The sequence below is a fragment of the Osmerus eperlanus genome, chromosome 8 (assembly GCF_963692335.1).
Source record: "Osmerus eperlanus chromosome 8, fOsmEpe2.1, whole genome shotgun sequence".
Classification (NCBI taxonomy): Eukaryota; Metazoa; Chordata; class Actinopteri; order Osmeriformes; family Osmeridae; genus Osmerus; species Osmerus eperlanus.
Genome location: NC_085025.1, coordinates 4,062,971 through 4,079,798, shown reverse-complemented (window position 1 = coordinate 4,079,798; position 16,828 = coordinate 4,062,971). Strand labels below are relative to the sequence as shown.

At 43.9% G+C, this 16,828-nt stretch overlaps 2 protein-coding genes across 3 annotated transcripts; one reads left to right on the top strand and one right to left on the bottom strand.

Annotated features, from left to right (window-relative positions):
* Nucleotides 1-233: 233 nt before the first annotated feature.
* prpf39 (PRP39 pre-mRNA processing factor 39 homolog (yeast)) lies at nucleotides 234-6,579 on the bottom strand. Its single transcript, XM_062468576.1, has 14 exons — nucleotides 6,433-6,579; nucleotides 4,974-5,566; nucleotides 4,744-4,869; nucleotides 4,521-4,639; nucleotides 4,165-4,332; nucleotides 3,776-3,959; nucleotides 3,230-3,337; nucleotides 2,944-3,108; nucleotides 2,339-2,465; nucleotides 1,919-2,187; nucleotides 1,522-1,706; nucleotides 1,272-1,346; nucleotides 1,000-1,099; nucleotides 234-787 (listed from the first exon to the last, which is right to left on the bottom strand). Exons 1-14 carry the CDS (start codon nucleotides 6,443-6,445, stop codon nucleotides 698-700), a joined length of 2,322 nt encoding a protein of 773 aa, XP_062324560.1. The 5' UTR covers nucleotides 6,446-6,579; the 3' UTR covers nucleotides 234-697.
* Nucleotides 6,580-7,381: 802 nt separating this feature from the next.
* arf6a (ADP-ribosylation factor 6a) lies at nucleotides 7,382-10,463 on the top strand. Of its 2 annotated transcripts, none has more exons than XM_062468578.1 (3): nucleotides 7,382-7,762; nucleotides 7,925-8,229; nucleotides 8,666-10,463. In XM_062468578.1, exon 3 carries the CDS (start codon nucleotides 8,707-8,709, stop codon nucleotides 9,232-9,234), a length of 528 nt encoding a protein of 175 aa, XP_062324562.1. In that variant the 5' UTR covers nucleotides 7,382-7,762; nucleotides 7,925-8,229; nucleotides 8,666-8,706; the 3' UTR covers nucleotides 9,235-10,463. The 2 variants fall into 2 exon arrangements, with proteins under 2 accessions (XP_062324562.1, XP_062324561.1); XM_062468577.1 differs by having other exon boundaries at nucleotides 7,384-7,762; nucleotides 7,925-8,224; nucleotides 8,662-10,463.
* Nucleotides 10,464-16,828: the final 6,365 nt, after the last annotated feature.

Genomic DNA, 16,828 nt, shown 5'->3' with positions numbered 1-16,828 from the left:
TACCGATTGTGTCGGTCCAAGATTCATATTTGAACGCTGTTTGTTTTTACACAACGAACATTATTCCCGCTTCACGCTCACCATTGTTGCAATTTAAACTTAAACTAAATATACACTAAAATTGTCAAATGAAAGTGCACTATCTGAATGGGATATAGCTCCCATTTTAATTTTTTAAATTATAAACTTTTAATTCAATATAAAGGAGTCCTTCAGTAATAAAACAGTCAAGATAGGATATCAATCTCTTTATTATGAAACTGGGTCAAAATTAAAAAAGGATCTGAATTTCATTTTTTGTTGCAGGAAACAAAATAACCTTGAAATCTTAAAACACTTAGGAAAGCAGAGAAGGGGCTGTGGATCAGAGATGTACCGCTGCATCCATACAAATCTACGTGTTCACCAAACAAAACTAACTTCCGCAAAAAAGAGAGAGGAGAGATCAAACTAAATCATCCAATCTATTAACGATTCTTTTTCACTTCAATAGAATGAAAATAAATCTGAAGTCTGCAACAACACATGCGTAAACAACACAAAAATTAGCCATCTTATGGTGGCGATTATGAAGGTATGAAAGGTATTGAAATAATTAAATGACATTGATCAGAAGAAGACGGGAGTCTGAAGTAGTTTGCACTGGGGTAGAAAGGATGCTTCCTCTGTGAATCTCTTAGCATGAAGGCTGGGTCCGTCATGTAGGGGGAGGTGGGTAGTACTGGTTATACTGGGCATACTGGTTGTACTGGCCCCAGGAATTCTGACCCCAGTTGTTGTACTGTTGCTGGAAGGAGAAAAAAAAATAGGATTAGTAATTTATCAATAAATCTTTGTGTCAACCCCTGTTGGGGATCTCCCTCATTGCATAAGGTCGTGAAATCTGCACCTGTGCTGTGAAATTCACACTGACTTTCCCCATCTGATGTTACCAGCTCCAGGACACACCATGTATTTTTGACCTCAAAGGAGATGCAACCTAAGTCCCCAGAAACGCACCTGGTACCAGTTGTAGTTGTAGGCAGAGTTGTCTTGCATCATGGCCCCTGCGCCTGAGTTCTCATCCAAACGTTGCCTTTTGGAATCGGGCTCCTGGGAGCTGCAGGTGGTTTAACATGTTTGTGTCAATAAAAAAAAAAAAAGGCTTTGATGTGTAGATCAGGCCTGATAAACTGAGTTTCGCAAAACCACTGGGAGCTTATTTCCATTTGTTGTTTTTTTAACCTTCAAATTGTCCAAATCTACAGAGATCAGTTTATCTGTATACATACCCATTCTCTGCTTTCCTCTTAGTTGAGTCATGTTCTTTCTGAAGCTTCTGGTGTTCTTCATACGCAATCACTAGCCTGTGAGAGAATATCAAATCAGAACTGATTAGAAGAGCAAACTTCCGCCTATTGCATGGGGGTGTATTTCCAAAAAGTATCACTTGAACTACATGTTTGGGAAGGTGCCACCTAATGTAGGTAAGGCACCTTTGCATTCATGGATTACGGTTTCATCAATTCAATGGGGACTCACAAATCGATCTCGCTGCCAAAGTCCTCCAGGAACTCGACCTTGCGCTGAGAGAAAGTGAGGCGAGACTCCAGGGGCAGTGGGCTGCTCAGGGCCCGGTCGAAGCAGGCCAGGATCTCTGCCTGGTTCTGCTGCACATCTCCACTGTACTCCAGCTCCAACAGGTTCAGGTACAGCTTGGGGCTTGTCTGTGCACACACGCAGAACGCATCACATCAAATACCTCCCCGTCCCATATCTGCTTTCAATCTCTGAACTGGAATCCATTTCCTGAAAATGAAATGTTTTTAAGTCCTCTGACCGCTCTTCTCTGGTCCTTCAAGATCAAAAGGTACTGGTTAGTCTCTCACCTGGTCCTTGTCAATGTCAACTTTCCTAACTGATCTCTCCAGTCTCTCACCTGGTCCTTCTCGATGGCCTCCAGCAGCACCTTCCTGGCCTTGCCGAGGCTCCTCTGCACCTTCAGTAGCTGCCGGGCCAGCTTCACCGCGTAGAACGACGTCTCGCTGGCGTTCTTCCCCGATGCCATGGCGTCCCCCAGCAAGGCTTCCGCCTCCTCCAGGTTGCCGTGGCGACGCTCCAGGCTGACTCTCCGCAGACGCACCATGGCGAGGGCCGGGACCGCCTCCTCCAGCTCCTTCAGGATGCGGCGCGCCTCGTCGACGTTGCCTGAGGGGGAACGCATTTAGACGGTTTCACTTCCAGATCAGCATGCTGGTGCCAAAGCAGGTCAGGGTCACTTCTGGCCTGAATGATTTTTCCAGAGGCAGTGGAAGTAGCTGTGCTTTCTACAAATGACTGGTGAATGAGAGTGACTTACCCTGCTGTTCTTCAAAGGCAGCCCACAGCAGGTGGATGGCTGGCTTCTTAGGCAGGTGGATGGTACAGGCTTTCTTGTAGACATGCCGCACTCCCTCTATGCTGTAGCCCTCTATATATTTCGCGTACTTGAATGAAGAGAAAAAGGGAAAGAGTTGAAAGAGGAGAAGAGGGGGGAGATAGAGGAGAAGAGAGGGGGGATGGAGGAGAGAAAGAGAGAGATAAAGAAGGGACAAACAACATTTTCAAACCTTTATTTCCTGTTCACTGAACTTGTGAATTGCTTCATTGACAAGATCGTTTTTAGAAATTCTTTGTAAACCCATCAGCACCTTCATGGAACCAATAAGATAAGTTTCTGTAAGGTAGTGGGAGACGGAGAAGATGCAACGTAGTAGTTGGCAAATGCTGGAGTCAAATCTTGTGTGGCAAGCTGGCCATCCCCTAATACAACAGAGTCACATATCAACGTTACACGCAAAGAGAGAGTGCAGGGCGATTTACTGTGAGGATGTGATATCATCGTTGTTGGAGGGGGGGGGGAAGTGCGGGGAGGGGGGCATTTGATGGAAAAAAGGGAAGGTGACAGGTCAGACTTCAGGTTACCTTTGTCCAGAACTCCTCGTAGAGGGCACAGGCGACGAGGCATCGCTCAAACAGCACCACCACGCGTTCAGGGGTCCCGTTCTCGATCTCGAAGTCCAGGTACTCTTTCCAGTTGCTCAGCTGGGTCTTCTCCAGGGCTTTGACGTGGAAATACGGCCGCTTGATCTGAGGAACCCAAAGGAAACATAAAATCAGCATACGGACAAACGTTTTTAAAATATAGTTTCATTTCCCTAATTGTCATACAGTTAATACATTAGAGAACACCGATCTTGTTATAACTCACCCCTTCTTCAAAGGCCCAGCGCTTGCTGACCTCATGCTCGTTGTGGTTGAACACTTCCTGGCGGGCTTCGATCACCTTGTGGCGCATGTTCTCGATCTCCGTCACCCTCTACACAGAACACAAAAACACAGCCGTTGTCAACCCTCCCGTGTCGTGGCTGACGAGGACAGACTCCACTGATATGCAAACTGCAAGTCCAGCTGCAAAGGATTTACATCACCATGAGAGAAAAGAAGCCTGTAGTGGGGCACGTATGTATGCACCCTGCATATCAGCCTGTTGTGTGACCAGCCCCCGGCTGCTGGTGCTGAGGGTCACTCGACCACGGGCGATCTTGACCCAGTGTGAGCCGAGTCCCTGATTGGACGCCAACTTGACTCTCCCAGGCATTCACTGGCTTGGCTGCTGATGGAAAGACAGCTCTTCAAACCTGAACAGATTTGTCTGTCTCTTTCTCTCCATGGAAGAATGGGCGAGGGCCTCAGGCCTCGCCATGTTTGTAAACCCTGCCAGGGGGAGGGGGGAGGGGAGAGGGGATAGGCATACCTTGGCTGGATCAGGGAGGTCTTCGATCCCAGGAGGGAGATCCTCAGCTGGTGGCTCGATGGTCTCTCCGTCCTCTCCGGTCTCTCCCGTCACGCTGGCTTTAGACAGCTCCACTCTCAGCTGGACAAACTCCTCCTCCGACAAGAAGTGCTTAGGGTTGTTGTTCTGCACATGGTCCTTGAACCTGTAGAAATAAAGAGAAGATATTCAATAAAAGAAATTCAGCATATTTCTGACAAAGTAAAAAAATATATATACAACAACTACAATGTGGCTCTTCTAACTAAAATAACTATTATTCTACAACAACAAAAAAATCTGTGCTTGGGACAATCAGAGCCAGACAGTCAGGGTCACAGTTTGGGCCAGAGTCAGGAATGTCTTTGTACCTCTGGAAGTGCTGGGAGTAGAGCTGTGTAGGGAGGCTCATGACTCGGTCGTAGATGGCGGTGACGTTTCCCAGTTTCTCCAGCTCCGTTTCCCAGTTGGCGTAAGCCTCCCAGAGCCGATCGGAGCGGAAGTCTGTCCCTGCTGCAAGCACGGCATGCTCATAGGCACTGTGGGAGGAAGAGCATACAGGATGATGAGTACACTCGCAATCATGCCTCACCCGTTACACTTTAAAACCAGAAAACACACAATGCCAAATGTCTTCTCCTTATACAAGGAAGTATTTGGGGGGGGGGGGGGTTGCAGATGTGTTGATTGATGGAGTATGATAAATATTTGTGGGTCTATTACTTACGCTCTTATGCGTTCCTCCAGATCTGGGTCACTGGTGTCGGCGTTCTCCTTGATGAAAGACAGGTAGTGCAGCCACAGGTCCACACTGAGAGGGATCGCCTGCACGCCCCGCCTGTACACCTGAGGTCAGGCACAGAGAGCACTCTCAAACAACTAGAAAACATGGAAGCGTCTAGCCAGTGAAACTCAAGATCTTGACATGCATTTTTTTTTCACATTCTTACCTCTTCAGCCACTTGAGTATTGCCATGCTTCTTCTCAATGTCTGCGTACTTCTTCCAGTAGCCGTAGCAGTACGGGTAGCGCAGGAAAAACTCGTCAAAAGACTTCCTCACAGCCACCAGGTGATTCTGAACAGAAAAATAAAAAAATGTTAAGGATCTGAAAAATAAACTTTGTTTTTATATACCGTGACTAACCTCTATAGAAATGTAAAAGGAAGGGTTTTGCTCACCTCTTGTTCAACATATTGCAGAAGATAGACCCATCCATTGAAGTCTTCTGGGCTGTCTTCACAGCCTTTGAAGAGCTTCTCAAACTCAGAGGGCAGCTCGGGCTCAGCCGGGACTGCGGGTTCCTCCGTCTCTGCAGTCTCCTTGGACGCGTCCTCCAGCTCCATGTTGGCAGGACTTCCATCCTCAGCTACTGGTGCAGTCTGCTCTTCCCCCAGGGTGGGCTCCAGGCCCTGCTTCAGAGCGTCTGTCGACTCCTCCGCGTCTGGGACCTGCTCTGTGTGCTCCTGCTGTTGCTCCTGGAAGAGATGGAATTGCTCCACAACCCTCTCCACCGACCCCAGGTCAGACGGCTCGCTACGCTGATGGGTCTGGTGCTGCTCAAGGCCGTCCTGGGACTGGTCCGAGTCCTCAGGCAGGACGGTCGTGAGGGTGTCCGGGGGCACCTGGTCCATGGACCACTCGGCAGCGTGGGTGAGGACAGGGAGGTCTGGGAGGTAGCCATCCCCGGTTCCCTCCATGGCAGGGGAGTCCCCACTCTCAGGGGAGTCCGTGTCCAGCATTCCCGTCATGGGCTCGTCAGAGAGGTGCAAATCTGTGCGATGGGGGAAAATGCTTTAGTTTAGTAATTTAGTTAATGCTTTAGTTTTGGTTAGCAACCCTAACATGTAATTGCATTTAAAAATATTTGGTTAGAAACCCTTTGAAAATGATTAGACTGTACAAAATGTTTTACGAAATTGGATTATCATTTGTTTAGGGTGTTTGAAATTGTTGTAGAGTGGCAACAGAGTTAATGTTGGCAAACTACTGCTTTAACAATGCCAAAGTTCGAATTGACATAGAAGGGCAAGCTATGTCAACTTTGACGTTCGAAGTTTAGCAGTGCGGCCTTATCAGCCACGCGATATCGCCAATTCAGTTAAACGAAACAAAACCCAGCAGTTCACGTTTGTAGATTTGAATCGTGTTTTATAATCATGTAAACCATCACAATTTGTATTTGGCTAGTTTCAATGTAAACGTATAAAAAAACTCCCAAGTTGGAAATGTCTATTTTGAGAAACTAGCCAACGAAGACTAGCATTGTCGAATGAAGTGGATCATTTACTTACATTTATCCATCTACGTTATACTATAATTTTTACACAATCAATACACATCACTAAACATTGGCTACCATTCCGCTGGATAAGGTTTTCCAGTTTGCTCAAACGATGAACCTTGTCTAGCTAGCTAGTGCGTTTGAGGCCTGCTCCACGCTAGCCAGCCTGATTTACCACACGTCGTGCAAGCTTCCGTTGAATATACGGTTGATAGCTGCGTGCTATTAGCTACGATGGCTAGTGCTAGCTAGCAACCACATTTCCGTTGCGTTGTTAAATGAAGGAGTTAAAAGGTTCGTCTTGTCGCTAATATATGTTGCCTATTTTCGAAACAGAGAGATTATTGCAGACTTACCAGTATTTTCCATGAAATTGTATTCAGAATAAAGTGTATTTCAGCTACTTTTATTTAAACCAAAAAACAACATACAGCCGCGCTTCTACTATCATTCTACACCACTACTTCGACGCTTCGGAAGGGCAGGCAAATAGCTAGTGCGCATGCGTTCTGCTGTGTGTTAAGATGGGCGGATCTGATACGATTGAACCTAGACCAAAAATAAATGAATGCTATCTGTTTTTTGCTACTTAACCTACAGAACACAACTGGGACAGTGACTGTTCATTATATCGGTAGATCCAAAACGTAATCTTGAAATCAGCCCCCTGTCACCTGCGGTTCTATGCATTTTAATATTTTGCAGTTAATTGTAACACTTTCACTAAGTGAAATACAAAATACCTTTGAGTGTAACAGTGTTAATCTATTTATCACATTTCTTTGTGGATTTATTTTGGTATCATTTCTACTTATTTGGGTTAGAGTATCAATTCATTGATACCTTCCAATAAATGTACTGCCTCTTTGCTTTTGCCCTAGCTTTCTGCACAAGCTACATTTGTCCCCTTTCACATTTTGCTACCACAAACGAAACCCTTCCTACCTGCGACTGCACAGGACAGGCACAATTGTAAAATGCATAGAAATAAAATTGTTGTCCTTTGAACTTTGAACATGAACCGTTTTCAATCAATACACAAGGACAATGGAAGTGATGCACAAAGTAACATAAACCAAGTATCCTAATAAAAAAAAAAGTCAAATACTGTCTGCTCCACAGACATAAGGCTACTCAAATATGCATTTTTATTTTATGAATGCTATGCTATGCATTTTTACATTATTTATATGGCTTTGGTAATGAGGAAACGGGAAACATAATTCATTTGAATAGCCAACAGATAAAACATCCAGTCAAGAATCACCACGTCATAATGAGCCGCTTTATCACGGAAAATGACGTCTCAATAACGGTTCTGGAGAATTGTAGAAAACAAGCCCACATTGAAGACACGACCCAACATCGATGTGAAATCCACAGACAAATAATTTCTAACAATCAATCTTTCATTTTAGAGGTAAAACACTAATCCACAACCATTGGGAGCCCGAATGGCGTCCATTTCAACTATCATACGATGGGCTCGCTGTTCAGTCAATCGGTGTGCGCAAGCCAAATGGCGTAGTGCATGAGCAATCGAGAGGAAGTGGCGGCTGATCTGGGTCCGCACCTTTTCCTGTAACACAGTACCGCCACCGCTGTGACTGAAAGGGCTGGGGAAGAGAGAGAGAGGAAAGAGCGGGGAGAATCAACCAGGGGATCGGGGGGTTGCCGCAGTTGCAGGTACCTGATCACATTTTCTGACATGACTTGTTTTACCAAAGATTTTATTGTGTATTGTGCCAATTTATAACCCAAAACCCCACATTAATGGGCTGAAGGTTGGGCGATTAAAGTTGTGCTCTTTCTAACACCCCTCCCTTTTCTGTACCGCTCTTGTTTCAGCGAAAGGAACGAGAGGAACAGCGGAGAGTCTGATGAATCAATGACCTTTTGAGCGGTCTATAGTTCTGACTGTCCCGGTGCAGATGGGCTACGAGCAGGAGTGATCTAATTTTGTCGCTGAAACGATGAACTCCCGAAGCCTATCGTTCTTTTAAATCTAACGACTGGAAATAAAAGGGCAAGTGGACACCCGGCAGACAAGGAGGAAGTCGGAACTACCACGGGCTTCTGAGAGGGCCTAATTTAAAATCGCAACTATAACAATTGTGTTATAATTTCTACATGACTGAAAATAACAAGGTACGCTTATAGATCCAAATGATGGATTTCGAAAATAATAGGTGCACATATGATTATTTTAATTGCCGTTGTTAGATCGTTGTCCGGGATATATCAAAAATATTCCCCACCCCTTTCTCGTGCACCTTTACGTGTTGTGAATCACTTCTATTCATTTGAATCTGCATTATGGTCACCGTTAAAATTAATGAGACTTTTCAATTGTTGGTCTGTTGTTTTAACCTTGCGTTCAAGATGCAAAGGTACTTGTTGAAAACTTTCGAAACTATCGTCTTAATTTAGATAGTTGTCCACCCCACTCGTCGACTGTCACGTGGACGTAGAATGTCAGTGTGCAATTTCAGTGTTAAAGTGGATATCTGTTATACATGTGATCACTGACAACAATGTATAATATATTGATATATAATAATGACAATTATTTTCTGCTGTTGCAGGTACGTTTTTTCTAAAGAAGTTAATATTTATGCACAGACAGCATAATGGGGAAGATGCTCTCAAAGATCTTTGGCAACAAAGAAATGAGAATATTAATGCTTGGACTCGATGCAGCTGGCAAGACCACCATTCTATACAAACTTAAGCTGGGACAGTCAGTTACAACCATCCCCACAGTTGGTTTCAACGTTGAGACAGTCACATACAAGAATGTAAAGTTCAACGTATGGGATGTGGGGGGACAGGACAAGATCCGCCCTCTGTGGAGGCACTACTACACAGGAACCCAGGGCCTTATTTTCGTGGTAGACTGCGCCGATAGAGACCGGATAGACGAGGCAAGACAGGAGCTCCACCGAATAATCAATGACCGGGAGATGAGAGATGCCATCATCTTAATCTTTGCCAACAAACAAGACCTCCCCGACGCAATGAAACCACATGAGATCCAGGAGAAGCTGGGTCTAACACGGATCAGAGATAGGAATTGGTACGTTCAGCCTTCATGTGCTACGACAGGCGATGGACTATATGAGGGCTTGACCTGGCTAACCTCAAATTACAAATCATAATGTCCCTCGCTGACCAGTCTGGACTGATAGGCTACATGCAAAAAGAAAAAGTGAGAATGAGTAAAGAAAAGAAAAAAACAACAACAAAAAAACATGCTGGGGCAATTAATGAATAACATAACTTCTCTGATAAATATATATATCAAAGTGAAGTTTGAATATGTCCAACCTTTTTCTTTTGATAATGATGACTTCCCTATAACCCAAATTTTCTTCAAACAAAAAGACGTTTGTTTTGGCTTGCTTTATTTTTAGTTGGCTTGGGCTCTGTAGTAATTCATTTACTTTCCATCTATTAATCAGTATTGACTGAATATTACTTTGAGAAGCTCTGCATCCTATTTCTTCTCCTTAATATGCGTTTCTGTTGGGTAATGTGGGCAAATGCGTGCTTTTACGTTTTCACATTCATAGACTTTGCCCAACAATCAGTTTTTCATACAGTATTCTCATGACCCAATTTTCAGCCCAAAGGGTGGGAAGGCAAATGACCTTTAAGGACCAAGGCCATCAGCATATCAGTTTTCATGGTTCAAAATGCCCTTGTGGTTTTAAAGAATGTGTGTTATGGACATGTTAGGACCTCTTGAAGAAGTACTGTTTTCACTGTTGATTGTACATGATTGTTGCTATGATCGAGAAAATATGGTAGTACTTATTTCCAGTCTACAGTGATTCCATCCATAATGCCTACCAATGGGGGTTCCTTGGACAGGACATTACGTGGATGCTGGACATACGGACACTGTGACATGGATATCTTAATTTTTTTGTCTTTGTAAAAATCTGTCACCACTGATCTCGTTGCCTCTATCTTTTTCCAAGAGCTTCCATTACAATTGAGTATTCGTAGTGTCAGCTGACTTGGGAAAGGCCCATGTTACGGGTGCCCTGACAGTCTAGACAGACACATGGCAGAAAGTATCCTCACCACCAAGTCTGAATTGTGGAAGAGGGACTAGGTGGTGGGGAACATAGGACACCTTGAATTAAGTGCATACTTGACTCTTCCTAACTGACCTTTGGACCCCAGCAAGTGTTTACTACAACGCCAACCCACACCACTTTTATGGTGCTCGCTTAGTCCACACACATTGGCTTTACAGATCATGTCATGCAGTCAGACAGACTTACTTTCTGTCCATAAGTTATAGATAAAATGCTTTGTTTTTATTTTTGTTTTATTTGCTATGCTGATGAAATAATAAAAAAAGATATATCCAAATTAACATGGAAATGCAGCTTTTTCATCCGATCTCTGACGAAGCTCGTGCCAGTTGTAGTGTTTGTGCTGAGAGTGTAAAAGAGGATATGAGTCCTGCGTGTCTTGTAAAGAGAACTTCTAGTGTGAACTGTGAAGTGTGTTATGGGCCTGTTTCCATTGTACTCTTGCATATGTGAGTCACTGGTTGTGAATAAGTAATGAGATCTCTAGTTTCGGGATGGTGATTGTCAGGCAGGCCTACTTTCTTTGAGGTCCATATTGTCTGGTTCATCAATACGTTAACCTGACAAGTTGCACAAAAAAAGGGTGTTTCTTAAATACAATGTTTTTGTTTTTTTACAGAGGCATTTTTAGCATGCACAGTCAGGTATTAAAACCATTTTATAGAACATGAAAGCAAGTCACTTGAGAGAAGACATGACCGGAAATGGCAACATACACTCCCACGATGGACTTAGTCTGACACTTGTTAGTCGTTTTAGGAGTTAATGAGCCCATTCACATGAGCTCTTCAAACAAAGACTTATCCTCAGGGCCAACAAAGGTTCCCACAGGAAAGCCAAAACATTTGGTTGGTAGTTTGAATTTGGGTCAACACCAATCAGAAATAGCTTGGCCCTAAACAAGTGATGTCATCCTTCATGCTTGTGTGGCTAGTTGGGATAGTGTATCAATCTCACAAAAGGCCCAGACCAGCTTGGCAGAATGCCCAGGATAGAAACTGCAACCAGGCACCGATCCAGGATCAACTTACCTTGCTCCACACCATGGGATGAGAACATTCTAGACTGAACTGAGATCAGTGTCTTGAGATCCATTTTAGCCTTTTCCAGGTCTGTGAAGTATGTAATAACATTATCACCTGGAATCAGGAAATGCTGGAATGAGTGGGCTAATGACTGACATAGTTATTGTCATTTGAGGCGTGGCTCACCAGAACAAGCATGAACATACTCACCAAAGTGTGAGTGCGATTTTTGCCTTTATAAACATTATGTTGAAATGTACATTAATGTTATAGTATGTAATTGTCACACAGGCACACAAACCTTGACATCTGTAAGGGAATTTCTCTCACAGTTTCTGCTGGTGAAACGGGGCCTGTTTGTTAATGTTATGTTTGTTCTGTGGCTGTTGATTTGGAGTTTGACCTGTTGCTGTGTTGAAAGCTCCCTGTGACTCAGTCCTGTGTTTGAAGGACGGATAGTTAATCTAAGTGTGCAGGGATCAAACAGGGAGTTGCTATCTTCTCAAAGCCAACCTGGCTTAATTGCAGTTCCTGTTCTAATACTCTACGGGAAATGTTTGAATAGATGTATCTCCATTTGCCTTGCATGCAAACTATGGTGCTGGATGTGAACAATTTGAACTTGCTTCCTCTCTTTTGAAGTCCTGTGAAACTGGCGTGGTCAGTAAAGGGGTCATGAGGGATAGGAGACTGGGAGAGGAAGATATTTGAGACACCAGCCTTCTAGTGTTTTACCAGAGAGGAGAAGGCTCTGAAACACACACACACACGTCTTCTTTGTACAGCTGTCACTGCACTCAACAGCAGATTTGAATACGTAACCGCCAAAGTCATCTGCTGTCACTCTCACCTGTGACCTCGTGTTGTAAGCACTCACCGCTCTTCTCTGTCCTGTCAGTTTTTCTGCTCCACTGTAAACTTAGAACATGATTTACAAATAGTATATTTTTTCAAAGACTGATTTACACCATGTGGGTCAAAGGCCTCTGCCTGATTACTAAACCTGTGAGGGTAAAACTTTAATATTTTTGGGTTACTGACTGACAAGCCTGGCTAAACTTATGTGCACTCTGCTCTACTGGGTGGATTTAGCCTCACATCAGACCATCGTTTACTCCAAGATGACGGTAGATCAGTCTATTGTGTTCATTGGGTAGTGGTGGTTTTAACCCTCGTGCTGCCTTCGGGTCACATGACCCAAAGGTTCATAACGAACCATCGTTGTGTTTACCCAATTTTACCCAATACAAAAACAAATTAAAATAATTTTCTTTTAACCTTTGCAATGTGGGGGGTCTGAGACAGCCCAACGGTTAAAAGAAAATGCTTCACTTTGTCTTTGTATGCGGTAAATCTGTCGCAATACGACGGTGGGTCACAATGACTGATGGGTCAGAATGACCCGAAGATAACACAAGGGTTAAACAATACTCTTTAATGGAGCCGGTTGCTGTTTCCTTGTGATTTGTTTACTCAGGCATACCTCCCAGCTTTTAATCTTCCCCCACAAAACGGATTAATTGATACCACAAGCACATGCAATCTGGCTAAAACAATTGTAAATAGTGTATTTCACTAAAACGGCATACTTTACAGACAGAAGACTTCTCAACACATACTGTCATCAAAATTCACTGTTTGCCCTTTTCTCAACTGTAAGTGATTTTGTGTTTGGTTCAATCTTGTTATTTGAAAGTTACAAGTAGACAAATTGTAGTTTAAATCAAGTTTAGATTCTGTCAACGTGTTCCTCTTTTTGTTTGTGTGATGACATCATGTGTACTTTTCTGTACATGCCTCAGTCAGCATTGGGTTTGAAGAGCATAGTAGGCCTAAGCAGTTGGATGAATGGCCTTCATGTATGGCATGTCACTTCCGCAAAACACACTGAAGTGGACCACCAACACCGAGCAAACAGTGAGAATCACATAAAAACAATATTTATCAATCCCTCCATAACCGACTGTAAACACACCTTGGACCATGGATGTTGATGTTTGAAAAATCAGAATATCTCAGTCACATGTATTTCTACGTCGGTCTAATTATGTCTGCACAGAAACACTTGTCAGGGCACGGTGAATGATTTGACGGGTGTGACACAGAAACTCTGAGAGCTCAGTTGCAGTGGTGCAGGCCAGGGGCCATGTTTGTGGGGATGGAAGCCCATCTACTCCCTGTCTAAGAGATCCCCACCATTGATCAGTGAGTAATCGCCTGTGCCACTCTGACGTCCTGACAGCAGACAGCCAGTCTCCACTGTGCTGACAGAGAAGAGCTTCTCTTCAGAGGTCCCACACGTCTGGCTTTAGACAGCCCTGGGAAATCATTACACACCTCCATGTGCACTGTTAGGCACATGGAGGTGAGCTGTTTAGTCACTGTCGCAATGCCTTTTGCTTTGCCTGTCTTTGTGGACGTGTTAACAATTAACGAGGACTCCCCCCCACCCCGAGGGCTGTGGAGGTCTGTGGCGGTGTGCTGAGAGGGTGGCATGCTGTGGAACTCCACTACAGGAAATGACGTAATCGCCAGGCTTAATGAATGGCTGCACTCACAGTCTTCAAAAACGTTTTTCGTCCCCTCCTCCTCACATTTTCTAGATTCAAAATGACTAGGTATACACCTTGGTGGCTCTTTCGTCATTCCAGTTTCTGTCTAACTCGTGTCATTTCTAAGAAGGAAGGACATTTGACAAGCATTTGAATGAATGTGAAACTAATTAGGTGGCTGCTGTTCCCCAGTGCAACAGGATATGACATCAGAAGTGCATCTCCTTGACACATGGTCAGGCATGCAAGACAGATGGGTGTATTGTGATAATAACGCCTCATTACAGAGGCAGACACTCTTTGTCTAAGCTTCTTGTTTATGGGCTGGGATGATAAAACTATTAAGAAAGTGTTTAAGTATTATTTAAGGATAAGTTGTTGGCGTCAGCAATTGCATTCAACTGGATGGAATTTACAGGGAATTTTGCAGAGTAAGCCGAACTGTAGAATGGTGCAATCAGCCAATTCAAATCCTCACACTCTGACCATGTATTGACCGAGGCTTTAGGGAGAGGCCATGAATGTTAGGAAGTGAAGAAAGAACAATTGAAAAGGAGACATGGTATGACTTGTATCAGCATTTCTCATTTGCATGTTGTATTGGACAATGAGATCACTCTGCGGTCCTCCTTGTAAAGGTACAAAACATGAGAGCACTGACACGGAGGCTTTCATTCACCTCAAGTGTAACTACTGTTAACTGAGGTACTGAACAGGAAGCCAGTCTCTCGAAATGCTTTTTTTTAGGTCCCTGCCTCCCCGGTCAGACACCCAGCAAACACACACACACCACACACACACCACACACACACACCACACACACACCACACACACACAAACTAAAACTGCCACATAAGCACCCTTTGTCCCTAAATAACTTCCAACAATTCTCCTCATCCTCAAATAACCTCCTTTCAACATAAACAGGAACCACACCTGCTACATGTGCACCTGCCAGACCTACACACCTTCCATTGATTCTCATTAATGACCTCCCTGTGGAGCCATCTGCTCTTTGTGTGTCGCAGTCAGCAGATTGCTGACCGACAACTCCCTAAGGCAAAGCGAATGTATAAGTGTGTGTGTGTGTGTGTGTCTATACTTGGGTGTGTGATCATGTGCTTGCATGTTTTTGTCTATGCAATCGAGCAACAGGTGTTCCTGAGGGCTCTGTGCTTTTTCCATTGGTCAGTTGTCCCACTGCGTCCTACATTGGTCGGTTCTCAAGGCATTGTTTTCATCATTGGTCAGTTCTCCTGCCACTGCCCTCTCCTTTGGTCAGTTGTCCTGGCACTGGGCGTTGATAGATTCTACCAGCTGACCGTTTGAGCTGAGCTGCAGCTGTTGTCTCACAAGAAGGTTTAATTATGAATGAGAACAGAGTCGTTTCAGATTCCTAGTTGTTAAAATGCAGAGCTTTCTCATATTTAACCCTTGTGCTGCCTTCGGGTCACATGACCCAAAGGTTCACAACGAACCATCGTTGTGTTTACCCAATTTCACCCAATACAAAAACAAATAAAAATAATTTTCTTTTAACCATTGCAATGTGGGGGGTCTGAGACAGCCAGACAGTTAAAAGAAAATGCTTCACTTTGTTTTTGTATGAGGTAAATTTGTCGCAATACGACAGTGGGTCACAATGACTGATGGGTCAGAATGACCCGAAGATAACACAAGGGTTAACAGTGTTATACTGTGAGAATTTTGAGAGGTAGATTAAGACTTTAAACTCGACTTTAAACAAGAGGATGCTTAAATATGTGTGTTTTAATGTTGTATCTTGTTATGAAAATGGAGCTACAGTACTATGAACATGTTGTCTTTGTGGTAGATTGGTCAACTTGGTTAGCAACAGGATGTTTTGCTGACAAGACTAGTCTAAGCAAACCCCATCATCACAATAGAAAGCATAAATCACATGTTTCAGTGGGTAATGTAGTCAACCACCCCAGTTCACATTGAATTTGTAAATCAGACTAAGATTTTAAGTTAGATATTTACTAAACATATTTCTACAAGATCCCATTTTATGTCAAGGTTTTGTTCCTAAGCTTCCTAAACATCTCTGTGAAGAACAAAGCATGAATAGAGCTGGAAAAAAAAGATGTATTCCGGTCATGTGAGACATTGTGGTGTAGTTCCTGTCTTTTACAGAGTTGGGCCAAAGGTTTTTGCTATGACTTTACCAAGCCCTGGAGGGAAACCGCGGCTCTATAAAAACTGTCACCAGGCCGCTTCCTGTTCTACCATTCCTCATCCTCCTGTCTTCTGCTCTGTTATGTTTCTGTCTGCATGTGTGTGTATGTGTGTGTTTGCAATCATGCTTCTCTGTATGTCAGCCTTTGGTTTAAATCTGCATGTCTGCTATGGTATAACTGACAGTATTGCATCAGACAGCATAGCAGTTCAGAGGCAAACTGTAAACAGGTACCTGTCGCTTTAGGGAGTCAGATGTGTGTCGGTGCCCATGGAGAATGAGAAAGTGCTGATCAAGCTGCTGCATCGAATGCAGTACGCAGTACACTGAGAAGTCAATGTACTGCGTAGAGCCCTCAAGCACCCACACACCCACACTAAGCCTGCGTGCACACAGGATTTGTATGACAAACTGACCATGTGTAAAGATGACGTGAATGCTCTTACATCTTACTGTGTCCTCTCTAGGATGCTCAGACTCATAGCTGTACTGTTACAGTACCTGATGGTAGAGGACTCCCTCTGCTCTTTTTCCAAACAATAAACTATATTATATCTTATCCGGTAATAAACGCTACAAAAACATTCTCCAGCGCCAGCGCAAAGGAAGGAACTCTTAAGCTAAAAAATAAAGCGAGAAGCAAACATCCTCTGACTACTGAGATGCTCCCATGGAATGTACTAGTACTGTATTCTGTGGGCTGTAAAGGAGGGAAATCGTGACAAGATGCATAGACTCCCTCCTTCCTGCTGCCTGACAGAAAAAGCCACATTCATCACTGCTAGCGCCTCACTGAACCACTACCAGGAAACATCTTGACTGAGCATGTGGATCTTGGTCCTAAACTGAAATACCTCTTCCACAGCTAG